This window comes from Oncorhynchus clarkii, chromosome 24 (genome assembly GCF_045791955.1).
Source record: "Oncorhynchus clarkii lewisi isolate Uvic-CL-2024 chromosome 24, UVic_Ocla_1.0, whole genome shotgun sequence".
NCBI lineage: Eukaryota > Metazoa > Chordata > Actinopteri > Salmoniformes > Salmonidae > Oncorhynchus > Oncorhynchus clarkii.
Window position 1 is genome coordinate 9,389,631 of NC_092170.1, and position 20,077 is coordinate 9,409,707.

General features: G+C 41.7%; 1 protein-coding gene across 1 annotated transcript in view; it reads right to left on the reverse strand.

Moving 5' to 3' along the window:
- Positions 1 to 20,077, reverse strand: part of LOC139382713 (ankyrin repeat domain-containing protein 13B-like) — a 37,167-nt gene that overhangs the window by 4,206 nt on the left and 12,884 nt on the right. The window contains exons 3-10 of the mRNA XM_071126816.1: positions 17,665 to 17,789; positions 8,287 to 8,332; positions 7,847 to 7,990; positions 6,755 to 6,971; positions 6,264 to 6,330; positions 5,888 to 5,969; positions 5,101 to 5,165; positions 4,527 to 4,663 (exon numbers count right to left, since the gene is read on the reverse strand). Of these exons, the coding sequence (XP_070982917.1) occupies positions 4,527 to 4,663; positions 5,101 to 5,165; positions 5,888 to 5,969; positions 6,264 to 6,330; positions 6,755 to 6,971; positions 7,847 to 7,990; positions 8,287 to 8,332; positions 17,665 to 17,789 (883 nt within the window). The remainder of the gene's footprint in view (positions 1 to 4,526; positions 4,664 to 5,100; positions 5,166 to 5,887; positions 5,970 to 6,263; positions 6,331 to 6,754; positions 6,972 to 7,846; positions 7,991 to 8,286; positions 8,333 to 17,664; positions 17,790 to 20,077) is intronic.

Sequence of the window (20,077 nt, forward strand, 5' to 3'; positions counted from 1 at the left end):
GCCACTTCTGAGTAAAAAGGCACATGACAGCCCACTTTGAGTTTGCCAAAAGTTTGCCATTGTTTCTTACACGATGAGAAACAACATTCTCTGGTCTGATGAAACCAAGATTGAACACTTTGGCCTGAATGCCAAGCGTCACGTCTGGAGGAATCCTGGCACCATCCTTACGGTGAAGCATGGTGGTGGCAGCATCATGCTGTAGTGATGTTTTCCAGCAGCAGGGACTGGGAGACTAGTCAGGATCGAAGCAAAGATGAACGGAGCTAAGTACAGAGAGATCCTTGATGAAAACCTGCTCTAGAGCACTCAGGACCTCAGACTGGGTTCACCTTACAACAGGACAACGACCCCAAGCACACAGCCAAGACAACGCAGAAGTGGCTTCGGGACAAGTCTCTGAATGTCCTTGAGTGGTCCAGCCAGTGCCCAGACTTGAACCCGATCAAACATCTCTAGAGAGACCTGAAATGAGCTGTGCAGCGGCGCTCCACATCGACTCTGACAGAGCTTGAGAGGATCTGCAGAGAAGAATGGGAGAAACCCCCCCAAATACAGGTGTGCCAAGCTTGTAGCGTGATACCCAAGAAGACTCAGTGCTGTAATCGCTACCAAAGGTGCTTCAACAAAGTACTGAGTAAAGTGTCTGAATACTTATGTAAATGTGATATTTCCGATTTTTTCATTTCATACATTTGAAAACATTTCTAAAAACTTGTTATGGGGTATAATGTGTAGATTGATGAAGGGAAAAAAACTATTTCTTCCATTTTAGAATAAGGCTGTAACGTAAAAAATGTAGAAAACGTCAAGGGGTCTGAATATTTTCCGAATGCACTGTATGTACAGTACCAGTCAAAAGTTTGGACACACCCACTCATTCAATGGTTTGTATTTTCTACATTGTAGAATAATAGTGAAGACGTCAAAACTTTGAAATAACCAAAAAGTGGTAAAGTGTTAAACAAATCAAAATATATTTTCTATTAAAGATTCTTCTAAGTAGACACCTTTTGCCTTGATGACAGTTTTGCACACTCTTGGCATTTTCTCAACCAGCTCCATGAGGAAGTCACCTGGAATGGATTTCAATTGACAGGTGTGCCTTGTTAAAAGTACATTTGCGGAATTTCTTTCCTTCTTAATGCGTTTTAGCCAATCAGTTGTGTTGTGACAAGGTAGGTGTGGTATACAGAGATAGCCCTATTTGGTAAAAAACCAAGTCCATATTATGGCAAGAACATCTAAAATAAGCAAAGAGAAACGAAGGTCAGTCAATCCGAAAAAAGTCAAGAACTTTCTTCAAGTGCAGTTGCAAAAACCATCAAGCGCTATGATGAAACTGGCTCTCACGAGGACAGCCACAGGAAAGGAAGACCCAGAGTTACCTCTGTTGCAGAGGATAAGTTCATTCGAGTTACCAGCCTGAAATTGCAGCCCAAATAAATGCTTCACAGTAATATACACATCTCAACACCAACTGTTCAGAGAAGATGGTGTGAATCAGGCCTTCATGGTTGAATTGCTGCAAAGAAACCACTACTAAAGGACACCAATAAGAAAAATAAACTTGCTTGGACCAAGAAACACGAGCAGTGGACATTAGACCGGTGGAAATCTGGTCTGATGAGTCCAAAGTTGAGATTTTTGGTTCCAACCGCCGTGTCTTTGTGAGACGCAGAGTAGGTGAACAGATGATCTCCACATGTGTGATTCCCACCATGAAGCATGGAGGAGGTGTGATGGTGTGGAGGTGCTTTGCTGCTGACACTGTCAGTGATTTATTTAGAATTCAAGGCACACTTAACCAGCATGGCTACCACAGCATTCTGCAGCCATCCCATCTGGTTTGCGCTTAGTGGGACTATCATTTGTTTTTCAACAGGACCAAGAAGGAGAGTGATGGAATGCTGCATCAGATAACCTGGCCTCCATAATCACCCGACCTCAATTCAATTGAGATGGTTTGGGATGAGTTGGACTGCAGAGTGAAGGAAAGCAGCCAACAAGTGCTCAACATATTTGGGAACTCCTTCAAGACTGTTGGAAAAGTATTCCAGGTGAAGCTGGTTGAGAGAATACCAAGAGCGTGCAAAGCTGTCATTAAGGCAAAGGGGGGCTACTTTGAAGAATCTCAAATATATAAAGTACTGTACATTTTGATTTGTTTAACACTTTTTTGGTTACTACATGTTTCCATATGTGTTATTTCATAGTTTTGATATCTTTACTATTATTCTACCATGTAGAAAAATAAACAAAAACCCTTGAATGACTAGGTGTGTCCAAACTCTTGACCGGATATACTACCATTCAAAAGTTTGGGGTCACTTAGAAATGTCCTTGTTTTCCATGAAAACATACATGAAATTAGTTGAAAAATGAATAGAAATATAGTCAAGAATAATGATTTTTAATTGAAATAATAATTTTGTCCTTGCTTTCGTCAAAGAATCCTCCATTTGCAGCAATTAAAGCCTTGCAGACCATTGGCACTCTAGTTGTCAATTTGTTGAGGTAATCTGAAGAGATGTCACCCCATGCTTCCTGAAGCACCTCCCACAAATTGGATTGGCTTGATGGGCACTTTTTACGTACCATACGATCAAGCTGCTCCCACAACAGCTCAATAGATTTGAGATCCGGTGGCTGTGCTGGCCACTCCATTATAGACAGAATACCAGCTGACTGCTTCTTCCCTAAATAGTTATTGCATAGTTTGGAGCTGTGCTTTGGGTCATTGTCCTGTTGTAGGAGGAAATTGGCTCCAATTAAGCACTGTCCACAGGGTATGGCATGGTGTTGCAAAATGGAGTGATAGCCTTCCTTTTTCAAGATCCCTTTTACCCTGTACAAATCTCCCACTTTACCACCACCAAAACACTCCCAGACCATCCCCTTGCCTCCAGCATGCTTGACAGATGGCATCAAGCATTCTTCCAGCATCTTACATTTTTTTATGCATCTCACGAATGTTCTTCTTTGTGATCCGAACAGCTCAAACTTAGATTAATCTGTCCATAACACTTTTTTCCAACCTTCCTCTGTCCAGTGTCTTCGTTCTTTTGCCCATCTTAATCTTTTCTTTTTATTGGCTAGTCTGAGATATGGCTTTTTCTTTGCAACTCTGCCTAGAAGGCCAGCATCCCGGAGTCGCCTCTTCACTGTTGACATTGAGACTGGTGTTTTGCGGGTACTATTTAAAGAAGCTGCCAGTTGAGGACTTGTGAGGCATCTGTTTCTCAAACTAGACACTAATGTACTTGTCCTCTTGCTCAGGTGTGCACCGGGGCCTCCCACTCATCTTTCTATTCTGGTTAGAGCCAGTTTGCGCTGTTCTGTGAAGGGACTAGTACACAGCGTTGTACGAGATCTTCAGTTTCTTGGCAATTTCTGGCATGGAATAGCCTTCATTTCTCAGAACAAGAATAGACTGACGAGTTTCAGAAGAAAGGTCTTTGTTTCTGGCCATTTTGAGCATTTAATCGAACCCACAAATGCTGAATCTCCAGATACTCAACTAGTCTAAAGAAGGACAGTTTTATTGCTTCTTTAATCAGCACAACAGTTTTCAGCTGTGCTAACATAATCGCAAAAGTGTTTTCTAATGATCAATTAGCCTTTTAAAATGATAAACTTGGATTTGCTAACACAACGTGCAATTGGAACACAGGAGTGATGGTTGCTGATAATGGACCTCTGTTCGGCTATGTAGATATTCCCTTAAAAATCAGCCGTTTCCAGCTACAATAGTCGTTTACAACATTAACAATGTCTACACTGTATTTCTGATCAATTTGATGTTATTTTAATGGACAAAACAAATGTGCTTTTCATTGTGACCCCAACTTTCTGAACGGCAGTGTGTATATTATACAATACTCCTGACTCTTGTTTAGTAGGGCTCACCGTAGCAAATTGTTTGGAAACGTAAAATGAAGGAACGTGTCCCACAGAAAGAGTCTTTGTTGGTCATGCAGGCATATTGAAAGACTGTGAGAGACTGGAACTCTAGTTCTATCTCATCCTAGAGCATTGATCACATCTTGTCATTTGTTGCACTGGTTTCTGTTCAGACCAATCAATGTTTATGTTCAACTGATGAGATCATGTACTTGCAGCCTAGTGATCGGGCTGGGACACCATCTCACTGTTGTCTTGTCACAATCTATCCAATAACCAGCAGAATTCTAAATGGCTATTGATGTGATCTCAATTTTCATAGTAATTTATCAGATCACACAGCCTACATACTGTAGATTGGATAGAAAGAAAACATGTACATGCATGGGACAGAGCCAAAACACTTGACAGGACCAGAGACCTACTGTAGACTGCATCCAAAATTGCACCCTATTCCCTACATAATGCATTACTTTGGGCCCTGGTTAAATGAAATGCACTATAAAGGGAATAGGGTGCCATTTGGGATCCAGACATGTTGTATGGTTCTGGATAGGGCTATTATAGCCAAGGGCCCCAGGCATAGAGGGTGTTATACGGGCTGGGATGGCTGTCGCTGTCACCTCTGAGTCTTGGTGGTGAGTTGACAGGGGTGGCCAATATCTCGGGTGCCCAGGGGCAGGTTGGGATTGAAGTACTCCTCGGCTGTCAGGGCTGTGGGGTTGGTCACGGCAGGACATGACATCTGAGTCACTAGGGCCTATTGAGAGAAGGAGAGGGAGGGGGATGGGGAGAGAGGAGAGAGAGAGAGAGGGAGATATAGAGTAAGAGAGACAGAGTGAAAGAGATTGAGACAGAGTGAAAGAGATCGAGAGAGAGAAAGAGAGAGAGAGGGATAAAAGGAGAGAGGGTTAAGAGAAAGAAAGAAAGAGAGGGAGAGGATGAGAGAGGGGGATAAAGATTGTTCAAAGACAATTCAAATGGTGATCAATATTTGAGAGAGAAGAGATGCCCAGGGACCTCTTTACTCATGTCAAAATTGACAGCCACTCTGGCTATAAGGTAAAATCCCTATACAATGATGAGGATGAGGATGATGATTAGGATTGATGATGGTGATGAGGAGGATGAGGATGATGAGGAGGATCATGGTTTGGATAAATGATGATGATGATAATGATGACTATGACCACTAACCCCATTGTTGGGCCCCATGTGTTGCTCGGCGATCCCTAGGAAGTTTTGCAGGGGCGTCTTACCGACTGAGAAAAAGGTCACATCAGTGGAACATTCATGAGAGGAACTCAGAACAAGTCTCTGACCATAGAAATAGGGTTAGTAGAACCTACCTGGTAGTGGGAGTGGGAATCTCTGTTCTACTAATACTATTTCTATGTCTGCAACACTAACCTAAGAATTCTCGACTGCTGTCTCTTGTCAATTTTGGAGGGATGGAGATGGGGTAAGGGACTGGAGGAGTTGGGTTCTTGGAGGGAGGGCTATGAGAGAGACGGGCCAGTGATCAGACAATAGCAAGGACAATAGTCTTCTCTGGCCTAGGAAATTACTGTGGAAAATTCTTTAGGGGCCATTTATTGGGGCTTCTGTGCAATTATCAACATCAGAGCTTCTTTATTAGGTCAAACCATAGCTAAATGTTTTGCAACCAAAAATAGCATTTCCTATTGGACAAGTTCAGGTTAGTCCTTCCCCGTTTCAGCCCATTTTCTTCCGTTTGATTCCTCGTGAATACACTCCAGTTTATTTAGGGCCTGACTTGAGATCAGCACGCTCAACTCAAATCTTTGCACAATTTTCCCATTGACGTCAATGAATGACTTACACCAAAGTTTGTGTTGCACACGCTTATCTCAGCTCTGAATTGGGCCCTTTCACTGCATCTAAGCCAAGATGTGGAAGATTACCAGTATTGATGCAAGGGGATTTTTAAACTAATATGTAGAACTTCAGGAAAAAGAGACACCTTTGGGCTTCGCCTTGAGTGGCTCACTGAGATGGTCCGTTCGGGTTCGAGTGATCAGTTCCACATTGGAGGCGCCGTACACCTTACAGAGAAGACAAAGGACAAGAAGAACGTCATGGTTATGAGACTCTGGTTCCTAGTGCCAATTGGGTCGCACATTCTGTGACTGCTTTAGGTTAGGGATGTAGTAGGGAGGTGGTCTCACTGCTGAGTCTATGTATATCTGTATATTGATAGTGCCTTACTCTAGAACCAGCGCTCAGGGAACAGATGACATTATATACTGTACATCTTGAACTTTAGAGTGTTTTAGGTCATTCGGGCAAAACCAAATTAAAAGCCAGGGATATAAGGATTAACGACTACATGTCTGTACCTTAGCCTCATACCCGTTCACCATCTCGGTCTTCTCACTGCGCCAGCCTAGGATGCCAGTCTTATTCCTGCCAGACAGACAGAGCCAAACACAAAACAACAGGTTTGACTTAGAGGTGATGTTCTCCCTCCCTTCAATTCATATTCATAAATGGATTATTGGCATGTCGAGCATCCCCTCTGGCGCTGCCAAAACGACAGAGGTGACACTCAGCAAGCAATAAATGATGATTACACTCTCCCTCCTTCTCACCTCTCACTCTCTCTCATTCTCCTCCCTTACTTTTTCATACTATCTGACCTGCATGAGAGATGTGTCTGGTCTTGCCTTTAGTGACCCCCTCCCTGCCTCTCCTCTTCCTCTCTTCATCTCCTCTCCTCATTCCCTTATCCCTTTCTCACTATATCATTATTCTACTCCTTTTCATTTCCTACCTATCTCTGCTCCTGCTCAATGCTAACACTCCTTCTCTCGTTCCCTCCGACTCTCACCTCTCGAAGGTGATATTTTTGGTGTCTAGCTGGGTGGTGACCACGGGGGCGGAGAGGCGGGCTACCACCTGCTCCCCGCTGGGCTGTAGTGCCCCCAGGAGGCCCAGGCCGGCAGTGCCCCGCTGCGAGGTGGGAGACGTCAGAGAGGACACACACAGGGTCTCACAGAACACCAGCTGTCTGTCGTGGTCCACCTCCATCACCACCGCACTGGAGTCTGACGGATAGACAGAGAGGAGGAGTAGTTAGAGAGAGATAGAGAGAGAGAGAAAATGTGAGAGTAAGAATAAAATTGAGAGAGCGAGAGGGTGGGAGGGATGGATTACAGAGAAAGAAAGACAGAGAGAAAGATGGGTGGATAGAGAGAGAGAGGGGGAGATAGGGTGGATTAAAGACACTGATAAATGGACAGAAATGGATTTAGACGGGGCTTGAGAGAGAGAGAAAGCAGGGTTAGAGCGAGAGAGGGAGAGGAGGAGGACGGGATAGGGAGCGGCAACAGACAGAGAAAGAAATATGGATTTAGAGAGCGATAGACTGAGAGATGGACAAAGAGAAGATTGAGAAGAGAGAGAGATGGGAAGGGAGAGGAAGACAGGTTAGAGAGAGATAGACAGAAAGGAGGAGGAACAGTTCAACCAAAGAGAGAGCGATAGAGGTGGGGAAGAGGAGGCTCAGACTGACTTACGTAGGAGGAGAGTCGAGAGTCGAGAGAGAGTGAAGAGAAAGGTCACATAGACAGAGATGGAGTGAAACAGAAAGACGGAGGAGGAGGAGGAGGAGGATTTAAAAAGCTGGAGGAGTCAATAAAAGACAGTGAGAGGAAGTAATATCAAAACAGGATATAGTCCTGAGTTGGAGAGATTTGTCAGACAGTGACTAACATAATGATGGCAGTGATAGGGGAGAAGAAGGAAGGAAGGAAGTCCTGTGACAATAGAAAAGAGGATTCGACCACACTTACATACACACGCACGCAGGCACGCGCACGCACACACACACACACACACACACACACACACACACACACACACACACACACACACACACACACACACACACACACACACACACACACACAGGACCCCTGACCTTGACCCCGGAAGATGAAGCTTCGGTTTCCTCTCTGCCAGGTCATCTGATCAAAGCCCATGAGAGTGGTGTCTACGCGCAGACACTGGCCACTCTTCCACACGCGGTATGTGTCACTGGGACAGATACGAGACACCAGCGGCACTAGAAAAGAGAGAGAGATATAGACAGCCATAGAAATATAATTCCTAGAACAGGCGTCACTCCCACTCTAGTCAATTGCCCTGTGATGGTTGGCCTGGCGGCTATTTTGAGTGTAACTTTTTTATTGCCGTGATTTGGGGGTCTTTACCCATTTTAGTGATTCTATTTCTATGGAGACAATGCAGACCCACAGAGAAAGGAAGTCTGTCACCAAGCTCATATACAGTCAGGCAGGAAGCCATCATCCATGCAGATAAAAATCTGATAGGCAGATAACATTATTTATTATGACTTACCCCAGCTTGTAAACTCCCATTTCATCTCCACGTAAAAGTCCTGAGCCTTGGGAGAGAGAGAGAGACAGAGAGAGAGAAAGAGAAAGAGACACAGAAAGAGAGAGAGAAAGAGAGAGACAGACAGAGCGAGAGAGAGAGAGAGAGAGAGAGAGAGAGAGAGAGAGAGAGAGAGAGAGAGAGAGAGGGGGAGAGAGAGAGAGAGAGAGAGATTGAGAGAGTGAGAGAGAGAGAGAGAGAGAGAGAGAGAGAGAGAGAGAGAGATGGAAAGAGAGACAGAGAGAGCGAGAGAGGAAGGGGGAGACACCCACACACACGCAGAGCGAACAGGGACAAGAGAGGGAGAAAGGAAAACACCACAGGAAAAAAGAGAGTAATTTGGTTAGGGTGGCCAGGAACAAAGGACTGTCGCTGTTCCAATCCCATCCCAGAGCTGATGGTGAGACAGAGACATATGGAGGGGGTGGGATTAATAATATAATTAGTGGGGGGATTGCAGCGTTCTGGACTTGGGAGAGATGAAGAAAGGGGTGCACATCAATCATAAACTGTAACCATACACATTTATAACTGTATCCGTACACATTTATAACTGTATCCGTACACATTTATATCTGTATCCGTACACATTTATAACTGTATCCGTACACATTTTATATCTGTATCCGTACACATTTATAACTGTATCCGTACACATTTTATATCTGTATCCGTACACATTTATAACTGTATCCGTACACATTTATAACTGTATCCGTACACATTTATAACTGTATCCGTACACATTTATAACTGTATCCGTACACATTTATTACTGTATCCGTACACATTTATAACTGTATCCGTACACATCTATATCTGTATCCGTACACATTTATATCTGTATCCGTACACATTTATAACTGTATCCGTACACATTTTATATCTGTATCCGTACACATTTATAACTGTATCCGTACACATTTTATATCTGTATCCGTACACATTTATAACTGTATCCGTACACATTTATAACTGTATCCGTACACATTTATAACTGTATCCGTACACATTTATAACTGTATCCGTACACATTTATAACTGTATCCGTACACATTTATAACTGTATCCGTACACATCTATATCTGTATCCGTACACATTTATAACTGTATCCGTACACATTTATATCTGTATCCGTACACATTTATAACTGTATCCGTACACATTTTATATCTGTATCCGTACACATTTATAACTGTATCCATACACATTTATAACTGTATCCGTACACATTTTATAGCTGTATCCGTACACATTTATAACTGTATCCGTACACATTTATAACTGTATCCGTACACATTTTATATCTGTATCCGTACACATTTATAACTGTATCCGTACACATTTATAACTGTATCCATACACATTTATAACTGTATCCGTACACATTTTATAGCTGTATCCGTACACATTTTATATCTGTATCCGTACACATTTATAGCTGTATCCGTACACATTTATAACTGTATCCGTACACATTTATAACTGTATCCGTACACATTTTATATCTGTATCCGTACACATTTATAACTGTATCCGTACACATTTATAACTGTATCCGTACACATTTTATATCTGTATCCGTACACATTTATAACTGTATCCGTACACATTTATAACTGTATCCATACACATTTATAACTGTATCCGTACACATTTTATATCTGTATCCGTACACATTTATAGCTGTATCCGTACACATTTATAGCTGTATCCGTACACATTTATAGCTGTATCCGTACACATTTATAGCTGTATCCGTACACATTTATAGCTGTATCCGTACACATTTTATATCTGTATCCGTACACATTTATAGCTGTATCCGTACACATTTATAGCTGTATCCGTACACATTTATAGCTGTATCCGTACACATTTATAGGTGTATCCGTACACATTTATAGCTGTATCCGTACACATTTTATATCTGTATCCGTACACATTTATAGCTGTATCCGTACACATTTATAGCTGTATCCGTACACATTTATAACTGTATCCGTACACATTTATAACTGTATCCGTACACATTTATAACTGTATCCGTACACATTTATAACTGTATCCGTACACATTTATAACTGTATCCGTACACATTTTATATCTGTATCCGTACACATCTATATCTGTATCCGTACACATTTATAACTGTATCCGTACACATTTATATCTGTATCCGTACACATTTATAACTGTATCCGTACACATTTTATATCTGTATCCGTACACATTTATAACTGTATCCGTACACATTTATAACTGTATCCGTACACATTTATAACTGTATCCGTACACATTTTATATCTGTATCCGTACACATTTATAACTGTATCCGTACACATTTTATATCTGTATCCGTACACATTTATAACTGTATCCGTACACATTTATAACTGTATCCATACACATTTATAACTGTATCCGTACACATTTTATAGCTGTATCCGTACACATTTATAACTGTATCCGTACACATTTATAACTGTATCCATACACATTTATAACTGTATCCGTACACATTTTATAGCTGTATCCGTACACATTTTATATCTGTATCCGTACACATTTATAGCTGTATCCGTACACAGTTATAGCTGTATCCGTACACATTTATAACTGTATCCGTACACATTTATAACTGTATCCATACACATTTATAACTGTATCCGTACACATTTTATAGCTGTATCCGTACACATTTATAACTGTATCCGTACACATTTATAACTGTATCCGTACACATTTTATATCTGTATCCGTACACATTTATAACTGTATCCGTACACATTTATAGCTGTATCCGTACACATTTTATATCTGTATCCGTACACATTTATAGCTGTATCCGTACACATTTATAGCTGTATCCGTACACATTTATAGCTGTATCCGTACACATTTATAGCTGTATCCGTACACATTTATAACTGTATCCGTACACATTTATAACTGTATCCGTACACATTTTATATCTGTATCCGTACACATTTATAACTGTATCCGTACACATTTATAACTGTATCCTTACACATTTATAACTGTATCCGTACACATTTTATATCTGTATCCGTACACATTTATAACTGTATCCGTACACATTTATAACTGTATCCATACACATTTATAACTGTATCCGTACACATTTTATAGCTGTATCCGTACACATTTATAACTGTATCCGTACACATTTATAACTGTATCCATACACATTTATAACTGTATCCGTACACATTTTATAGCTGTATCCGTACACATTTTATATCTGTATCCGTACACATTTATAGCTGTATCCGTACACAGTTATAGCTGTATCCGTACACATTTATAACTGTATCCGTACACATTTATAACTGTATCCATACACATTTATAACTGTATCCGTACACATTTTATAGCTGTATCCGTACACATTTATAACTGTATCCGTACACATTTATAACTGTATCCGTACACATTTTATATCTGTATCCGTACACATTTATAACTGTATCCGTACACATTTATAGCTGTATCCGTACACATTTTATATCTGTATCCGTACACATTTATAGCTGTATCCGTACACATTTATAGCTGTATCCGTACACATTTATAGCTGTATCCGTACACATTTATAGCTGTATCCGTACACATTTTATATCTGTATCCGTACACATTTATAGCTGTATCCGTACACATTTATAGCTGTATCCGTACACATTTATAGCTGTATCCGTACACATTTATAACTGTATCCGTACACATTTATAGCTGTATCCGTACACATTTTATATCTGTATCCGTACACATTTATAGCTGTATCCGTACACATTTATAGCTGTATCCGTACACATTTATAGCTGTATCCGTACACATTTATAGCTGTATCCGTACACATTTTATATCTGTATCCGTACACATTTATAGCTGTATCCGTACACATTTATAGCTGTATCCGTACACATTTATAGCTGTATCCGTACACATTTATAGGTGTATCCGTACCCATTGGATGCAGTGATCACAATATAGTGGCTATATCCAGGAAAGACAAAGTTACAAAGAGCTGGGACTAAAATAGTATATAAGAGGTCATACAAAATATTTTGTTGTGGCTCTTGATGTGGACGATGTGAAAAATATTTGTTGGTTTGATGTGATTAATGAGGAGCATCCAGACGCTGCACTTGATTAATTTCTGAAATTGCTTACAATTATTGATAAACATGCACCTGTTAAGAAACTGACTGTTAGAACTGTTAAGGCTTCATGGATTGATGGGGAATTGAAAAGATGTATGGTTGTAAGAGATAGGGCAAAAGGAGTGGCTCATAAGTCTGGCTGCACATGTGACTGGCTGACTTACTGCAAATTGAGAAAAGGAGAAGAAGCTGCATTATGAAGCCAAGATCAATGATATAAAGAATGATGGAGAAAAAAAAAGTTTAAATAAATGATGGCCAGAAAGACAAAACATTTTTTTCATTGAATCAACAAAGAGTGAGCCATTGCATTCATGCAAAAAAAGGAAAGAAATAATTAAATGAAATTATTGTAAGTTTGGATTTTGTAAAGTTAGTGTGGGAACAAACCTCATAGACGGAAGGCTACTGAAGATGGTAGCTGACTCACTGGCCACTCCTATCTGTCATATCTTTAATCTAGAGTCTAGAGGAAGGTGTTTGTCCTCAGGCCTGGTGAGAAGCCAAAGTCATTCATAAAGCGGCCTTTACTGGTTCTAACAGCAGACCTATCATCTTGCTGCCAGTTCTTAGCAAGCTGTTAGAGAAAATTGCATTTGACCAAATACAATGCTATTTCTCTGTAAACAAACTGACAACAGACTTTCAGCATGCTTATAGAGAAGGGCACCCAACATGTACTGCAATGACACAAATGACTGATGATTGTTTGAAAGAAATTGATAATAAGAAGATTGTGGGAGCTGTACCGTTAGATTTTAGTGCAGCCTTCGATATTATTGACCATAACCTGCTGTTGAGAAAACATGTTTTATGGCTTTTCAACCTCTGTCATATCATGGATTCAGAGCTACAGTTTTCTATTGGATTGAGGTCAGGGCTTTGTGATGGCCACTCCAATACCTTGACTTTGTTGTCCTTAAGCCATTTTGCCACAACTTTGGAAGTATGCTTGGGGTCATTTGGAAGACCCATTTGCAACCAAGCTTTAACTTCCTGACTGATGTCTTGAGACGTTGCTTCAATATATCCACATAATTTTCTTAACTTGTGATGCCATCTATTTTGTGAAGTGCACCAGTCCCTCCTGCAGCAAAGCACCCCCACAACATGATGCTGCCACCCCCGTGCTTCACGGTTGGGATGGTGTTCTTCGGCTTGCAAGCCTCCCCCTTTTTCCTCCAAACACAATGATGGTCATTATGGCCAAACAGTTCTATTTTTGTTTCATCAGACCAGAGGACATTTCTCCGAAAAATATGATCTTTGTCCCTATGTGCAGTTGCAAACCGTAGTCTGGCTTTTCTTATGACGGTTTTGAAGCAGTGGCTTCCTTGCTGAGTGGCCTTTCAGGTTATGTCGATATAGACTCGTTTTACTGTGGATATAGATACTTTTGTACTCGTTTCCTCCAGCATCTTCACAAGGTCCTTTGCTGTTGATCTGGGATTGATTTGCACCTTTCGCACCAAAGTACGTTCATCTCTAGGAGACAGAACGTGTCTCCTTCCTAAGTGGCATGACAGCTGCTTGGTCCCTTGGTGTTTATACTTGCGTACTATTGTTTGTACAGATGAACGTGGTACCTTCAGGCCTTTGGAAATTGCTCCCAATGATGAACCAGGCTTGTGGAGGTCTACAATAATTTTTCTGAGGTCATGGCTGATTTCTTTTGATTTTCCCATGAGTTCGAAGGTAGGCCTTGAAATACATCCACATGTACACCTCCAATTGATTCAAATGATGTCAATTAGCCTATCAGAAGCTTCTAAAGCCATGACATCGTTTTCTGGAATTTCCCAAGCTGTTTAAAGGCACTGTCAACTTAGTGTATGTAAACTTATGACCCACTGGAATTATGATACAGTGAATTATAAGTGAAATAAAACAAACAAGAATGACTTGTGTCATGCACAAAGTAGATGTACTAACCGACATACCAAAACTATAGTTTGTTAACAAGAAATTTGTGGAGTAGTTGAAAAACAAGTTTTAATGACTCCAACCTAAGTGTATGTAAACTTTCAACTTCAACTGTATGAATCTAATATAAATAACAGGGTTTTCTTTAATGGAAGCCTCTCTAATGTCAAACATGTAGGGTGTGGTGTACTGCAGGGCAGCTCTCTAGGCCCTCTACTCTTTTCTATTTTTACCAATACCCTGCCACTGGCATTAAACAAAGACTGTGTGTACATGTATGCTGATGATTCAACCATATTCGTGTCAGCAACCACAGCTAATGAAATCACTAAACCCTTAACAAGGAGTTGCAGTCAGTTTCAGAATGGGTGGCCAGTAATAAACTGGTTCTGAACATCTCTAAAACTAAGAGCATTGTACTTGGTACAAATCATTCCCCAAGCTCTAGACCTCAGCTGAATCTGGCATTGAATGGTGTGGCGTTTGAACAAGCTTAGGTAACTCAATTATTTGGTGTTGCCTTAGATTGTAAACTGTCATGGTCAAAACATATAGATTCAATGGTGGTAAAAATGGGGAGAGGTCTGTCCATAATGAAGAGATGCTCTGTTTTTTGACACCACTCTCCAAAAAGCAAATCCTGCAGGCTCTAGTTGTGTCTTATCTTGATTATTGTCCAGTCATATGATCTGCAAAGAAATACCTAGTTAAGCAGAAGCTGGCCCAGAAAAGAGTGGCACATCTTTCTTTTCATTGTAACCAGAGGGCTAATATTAATACTATGCATGCCTGTCTCTCTTGGCTAAGAGTTGAGGAGAGACTGACTTATTTTTATAAGAAACATTAATGTGTTGAAAATTCCATATTTTCACACACTTACCTCACCAGACATGACACCAGGCATCTTTTCACAGTTCCCAAATCTACAACTAATTCAAGAAAGTGTACAGTATTATATAGAGCAATGGTTCCCAAATGTTTTATAGTCCCATACCCCTTCAAACATTCTACCTCCAGCTGCGTACCCCCTCTAGCACCAGGGTCAGCGCACCCTCAAATGTTGTGTTTTGCCATCACTGTAAGCCTGCACACACACTACACTATACAATACATTTATTAAACATAAGAATGAGTGTGAATTTTTGTCACAGCCCGACTCGTGGGAAGTGACAAAGAGCTCTTATAGGACCAGGGCACAAATAATAATATAATAATAATCAATAATTTTGCTCTTTATTTAGCCATCTTATATATAAAACCTTATTTGTTCATCAACAATTGTGAATAACTCACCACAGGTTAATGAGGGTATGCTTGAAAGGATGCACACAACTCTGCAATGTTGGGTTGTATTGGAGAGAGTCTCAGTCTTAAATCATTTTCCACGCACAGTCTATGCCTGTATTTAGTTTTCATGCTAGTGAGGGCCGAGAATCCACTCTCACATAGGTATGTGGTTGCAAAGGGCATCAGTGTCTTAACAGTGCGATTTGCCAAGGCAAGAAACTCTGAGCGCAGCCCTATCCAGAAATCTGGCAGTGGCTATTGATTAAATTAAATTTTCACAGAACCGCTTGCTACAATTTCGATGAGGCTCTCTTATTCAGATATCGGGAAGTGGACTGGAGGCAGGGCATGGAAGGGATAACGAATCCAGTTGTTTATGTTGTCCGTTTCAGGAAAGTACCTGTTTAATTGCACACCCAGCTCACTCAGTTGCTTCGCTATATCACATTTGACGTTGTCCATAAGCTTGAGTTCATTTGCACACAAACAAATCGATGGAAAGACCTGTGTGTTGTCCTTGTTAATGCAGACAGAAAAGAGCTCCAACTTCTTAATCATAGCCTCAATTTTGTCCCGCACATTAAATATAGTTGCGGAGAGTCCCTGTAATCATTGATTCAAATCATTAATGTGAGAAAAAACATCACCCAGATATAATTCGTCATCATGCAAGCGGTCAGACAAGTGAAAATTATGGTCAGTAAAGAAAGCTAGTCTCTCAATTCAAAAACACTTGATAACCAGCACACTTCTGTATGTTGTAAAAGCGTTACATGGTCGCTGCCCATATCATTGCATAATGCAGAAAATACACGAGAGTTCAGGGGCCTTGCTTTAACAAAGTTAACCATTATCACTGTAGTGTCCAAAACGTCTTTCAAGCTGTCAGGCATTCTCTTGGCAGCAAGAGCTTCTCGGTGGATGCTGCAGTGTACCCAAGTCTCCCTGTCATGGCTTTTCTCCGTCAGTACAGAAACCAACATGAGCAGCAGCTACGTTTGGCTACATACGGACCTTTAGTGGAATTTCCCACGAGAGAGTAACTGTTAATGTGATTGGATGTTAATTATTTGACTAGGCTACCTGTATTTGACATTGTGTTGTTATTTCGCTGAACACTAGATGGTTTAATTTTATTTTTGGCAGTGAAAAGAGGCTACTCAGGCGAGAAAAAAAACTCACCCAAATGTATAGCCCCATTGGAAAAAAAATAAAAATAAAAAATGTGAATCACATTTTTATTTGGCATACCCCTGACGGCATTGCACGTACTGTACCCCTGTTAGTGGGGCATATTTCTTTGTTTTAATGTTACTCCTTAATCGTTATGATAAATAAAATGTTTTTTCTTGAGTGTACTTTTAACAAAGCTGATGTACTTTGCTCTGTAGCAATATAGGTGAAATCAGTTATTGACACAGACATAGTGGCGTAGCAGGAATGCTGTGAATCAAGAGGTTGTGAGTTCAAATCCCAGGTGAGGAAATGTTGAATATGAATATCTGTATAAATGAACATGCACATTGTCAAAAGGTGTCAAACATGTAAGTTGAATACAATGTATGTTGAAAGCACTGTGAGCGTGTGACTAGTTCCACAGCCTTTTTTAAAGTAAAATGCCCAACTAAGAATTTCTAGTTGAATGAACATATGAGGCAATTTGAGCAAACACATCATTTTAAGTTGACTGAATTTTTGGGCCATCTAAAAGTTTGGGCCAACTAAAAATGTTAAGTTCTGGGTATCACTTTGACCGAATAGTTGAGTAAACAAAAAAAGGAACCAGTTACTTAATAATATTTCATTTAAATAACAATATTTTTTTTAACAGTGTTGTTCAATAAGATAAGTGCTAACGCAAAATATATCTACAAGTGTTTCCTAAATGTCTGTATTCTGACGTTGCTATTGTGCTCTGTACTTGTGTTCAGTGTCAGTGCCTCTCACCTGGTGCAGTCTCTCCAGGAGGACAGGGATTCCCGCCAGTCTCTTAGTGGTCCGCTGGTAGTCACGGTAATGCAGAACTAGACGCACCAGCTCCGGGTCTCGTGTACTGACTGCCTCCTGGAGCACTATGGGAGAGAGGAAGACAATCTTCACCATATGTATAGACACACACTCATGGGCCAGTTAATGGTTTGCAACTACAGACAGTGAGTCCCGTGGCCGTGGCTTGCTATATAAAGCAGGCAGACAGGCATCGAGGCATTCAGTTACTGTTGAATTGAACATTAGAATGGGCAAAACTAGTGAGCTAAGCGACTCCTGGGCTTTTCACGCACGACAGTGTCTAGGATTTACCAAGAATAGTGTGAGAAACAAAAAACATCCCGTCAGAGGCAGTCCTGTGGGCGAAAATAGCTTGTTGATGAGAGGTCAAGGGAGAATGGAAAGAATCGGGCAAGCTAACAGGCGGGCCACAGACGGGCAAATAATGGTACAGTGGTGTGCAAAACGGCATCTCGGAACGCACAACTCATCGGTCCTTCTCACGGATGGGCAACTGCTGCAGACGACCACACCAGGTTCCACTCCTATCAGCTAAAAAACAGAAGAAGCGGCTCCAATCAGCACGCGATCGCCAACACTGGTCAATTGAGGAGTGGAAAAACATTGCCTGGTCCGACTAATCCCAGTTCCTGTGGCGTCATGCTGACGGCAGAGTCAGGATTTGGCGTAAGCAGCATGAGTCCATGGTCCTACCCTGCCTGGTATCAACGGTACATGCTGGTGGCAGGGGTGTGATGGTGTGGGGAATGTTTGATACCCTTGATACCAATGGAGCAACGGTTCCATGCCCCGAAGAATTCAGGCTTACCTAGAGGCAAAGGGGGATCAGACCCGGTACTAGATGGGTGTACCTAATAAACTGTGTATATTGGACTGTACTGTGCTGCTCTGAACTATGCTATGCTGTGCCATGCTATACACGATACTACAATACCCTAAAACTGGGTGGTTTGAACCCTGAATGCTGATTGGCTGACAGCCTCGACATATCAGACCATATACCACGGGTATGACGAAACATTTGTTTTTCCTGCTCTAATTACGTTGGTAACCAGTTTATAATAGCAATAAGGCACCTCAGGAGTTCGTGGTATATGGCCAATATACCACGGCTAAGGGCTGTTCTTAAGCCCGACGTAAAGCGGAGTATTTTATTGGCCATATACCATGAACCCTTGAGGTGTCTTATTGCTTAAGTATACTTGTTACGTCTGCTCCCGCTCTCCCTCTCTCTGGCTCGAGGGCGCCAGACTGCCTATCTTTACGCACACCTGTCCCCTTCGTTACGCACACCAGCGCCTCATTGGACCCACCTGAACTCTATTATTATTTGATTGCCTTCGCTTTATCTGTCTGTTCCTTACGTTATTCCCTGTCAGCGTTGATTTCATTACTTTGTCCCATCCAGACGCTGGTCCTGTCCTGTTTTATTTCCGTAGTTGATTAAATGTTCTCCATGTACTGTACCTGCTTCCTGTCTCCAGTGTCGTGCCTTAGAGAATGCTGACACCAAAATTAGAAGCATCGGGGAGTGCTGGCGTTCCGGTTGATGGTGACGTCTGTCCGGGGCCCGCCGCCGATGGAACCATGGGTGCCTAGCCAGCTCGTCGGGCTTCCACACCCTAGCTGGCTCAAGAGGTTTCCTTGCACCGGTTGGCTCGGAAGGAGCCCATCCTACGTCGGGCCTCAGCCAGATCATCAGGTTTTTTACGCCCAGCTGGATCCTCAGGCCACTACGTCTCCGCCGGTTCGTCGGGCTTCTTCGCCCCCAGCCAGCTTGTCCAGCGCCCATGCCCGGCCCGTCAGGCCCGCCCCCATGGGACGCCGGGTGGCGCCCCTAGAGGGGGGGGTACTGTCACGCCTGCTCCCGCTCTCCCTCTCTCTGGCGCTCGAGGGCGCCAGACTGCCTATCTTTACGCACACCTGTCCCCTTCGTTACGCGCACCAGCGCCTCATTGGACCCACCTGAACTCTATTATTATTTGATTGCCTTCCCTTTATCTGTCTGTTCCTCACGTTATTCCCTGTCAGCATTGATTTCGTTACTTTGTACCATCCAGATGCTGGTCCTGTCCTGTTTAATTTCCGTAGTTGATTAAATGTTCTCCGTGTACCTGCTTCCTGTCGCCAGCGTTGTGCCTTACAATACTATACAGGTCCCTTCCCAGTGCCACAGTCCTAAATCAACTCTCTGAGGAAACTCTGACTAACCAACTCTCTGAGGAAACTCTGACTAGCCTACCCAATCAATTTCAATTTCATTTTAAATTATCAATAAGTGCATTTAAAAGCAATTGTGCCTAATTACTTGATTAGATCCATCCACAGTGGCCATTTGGCTCACCATCAA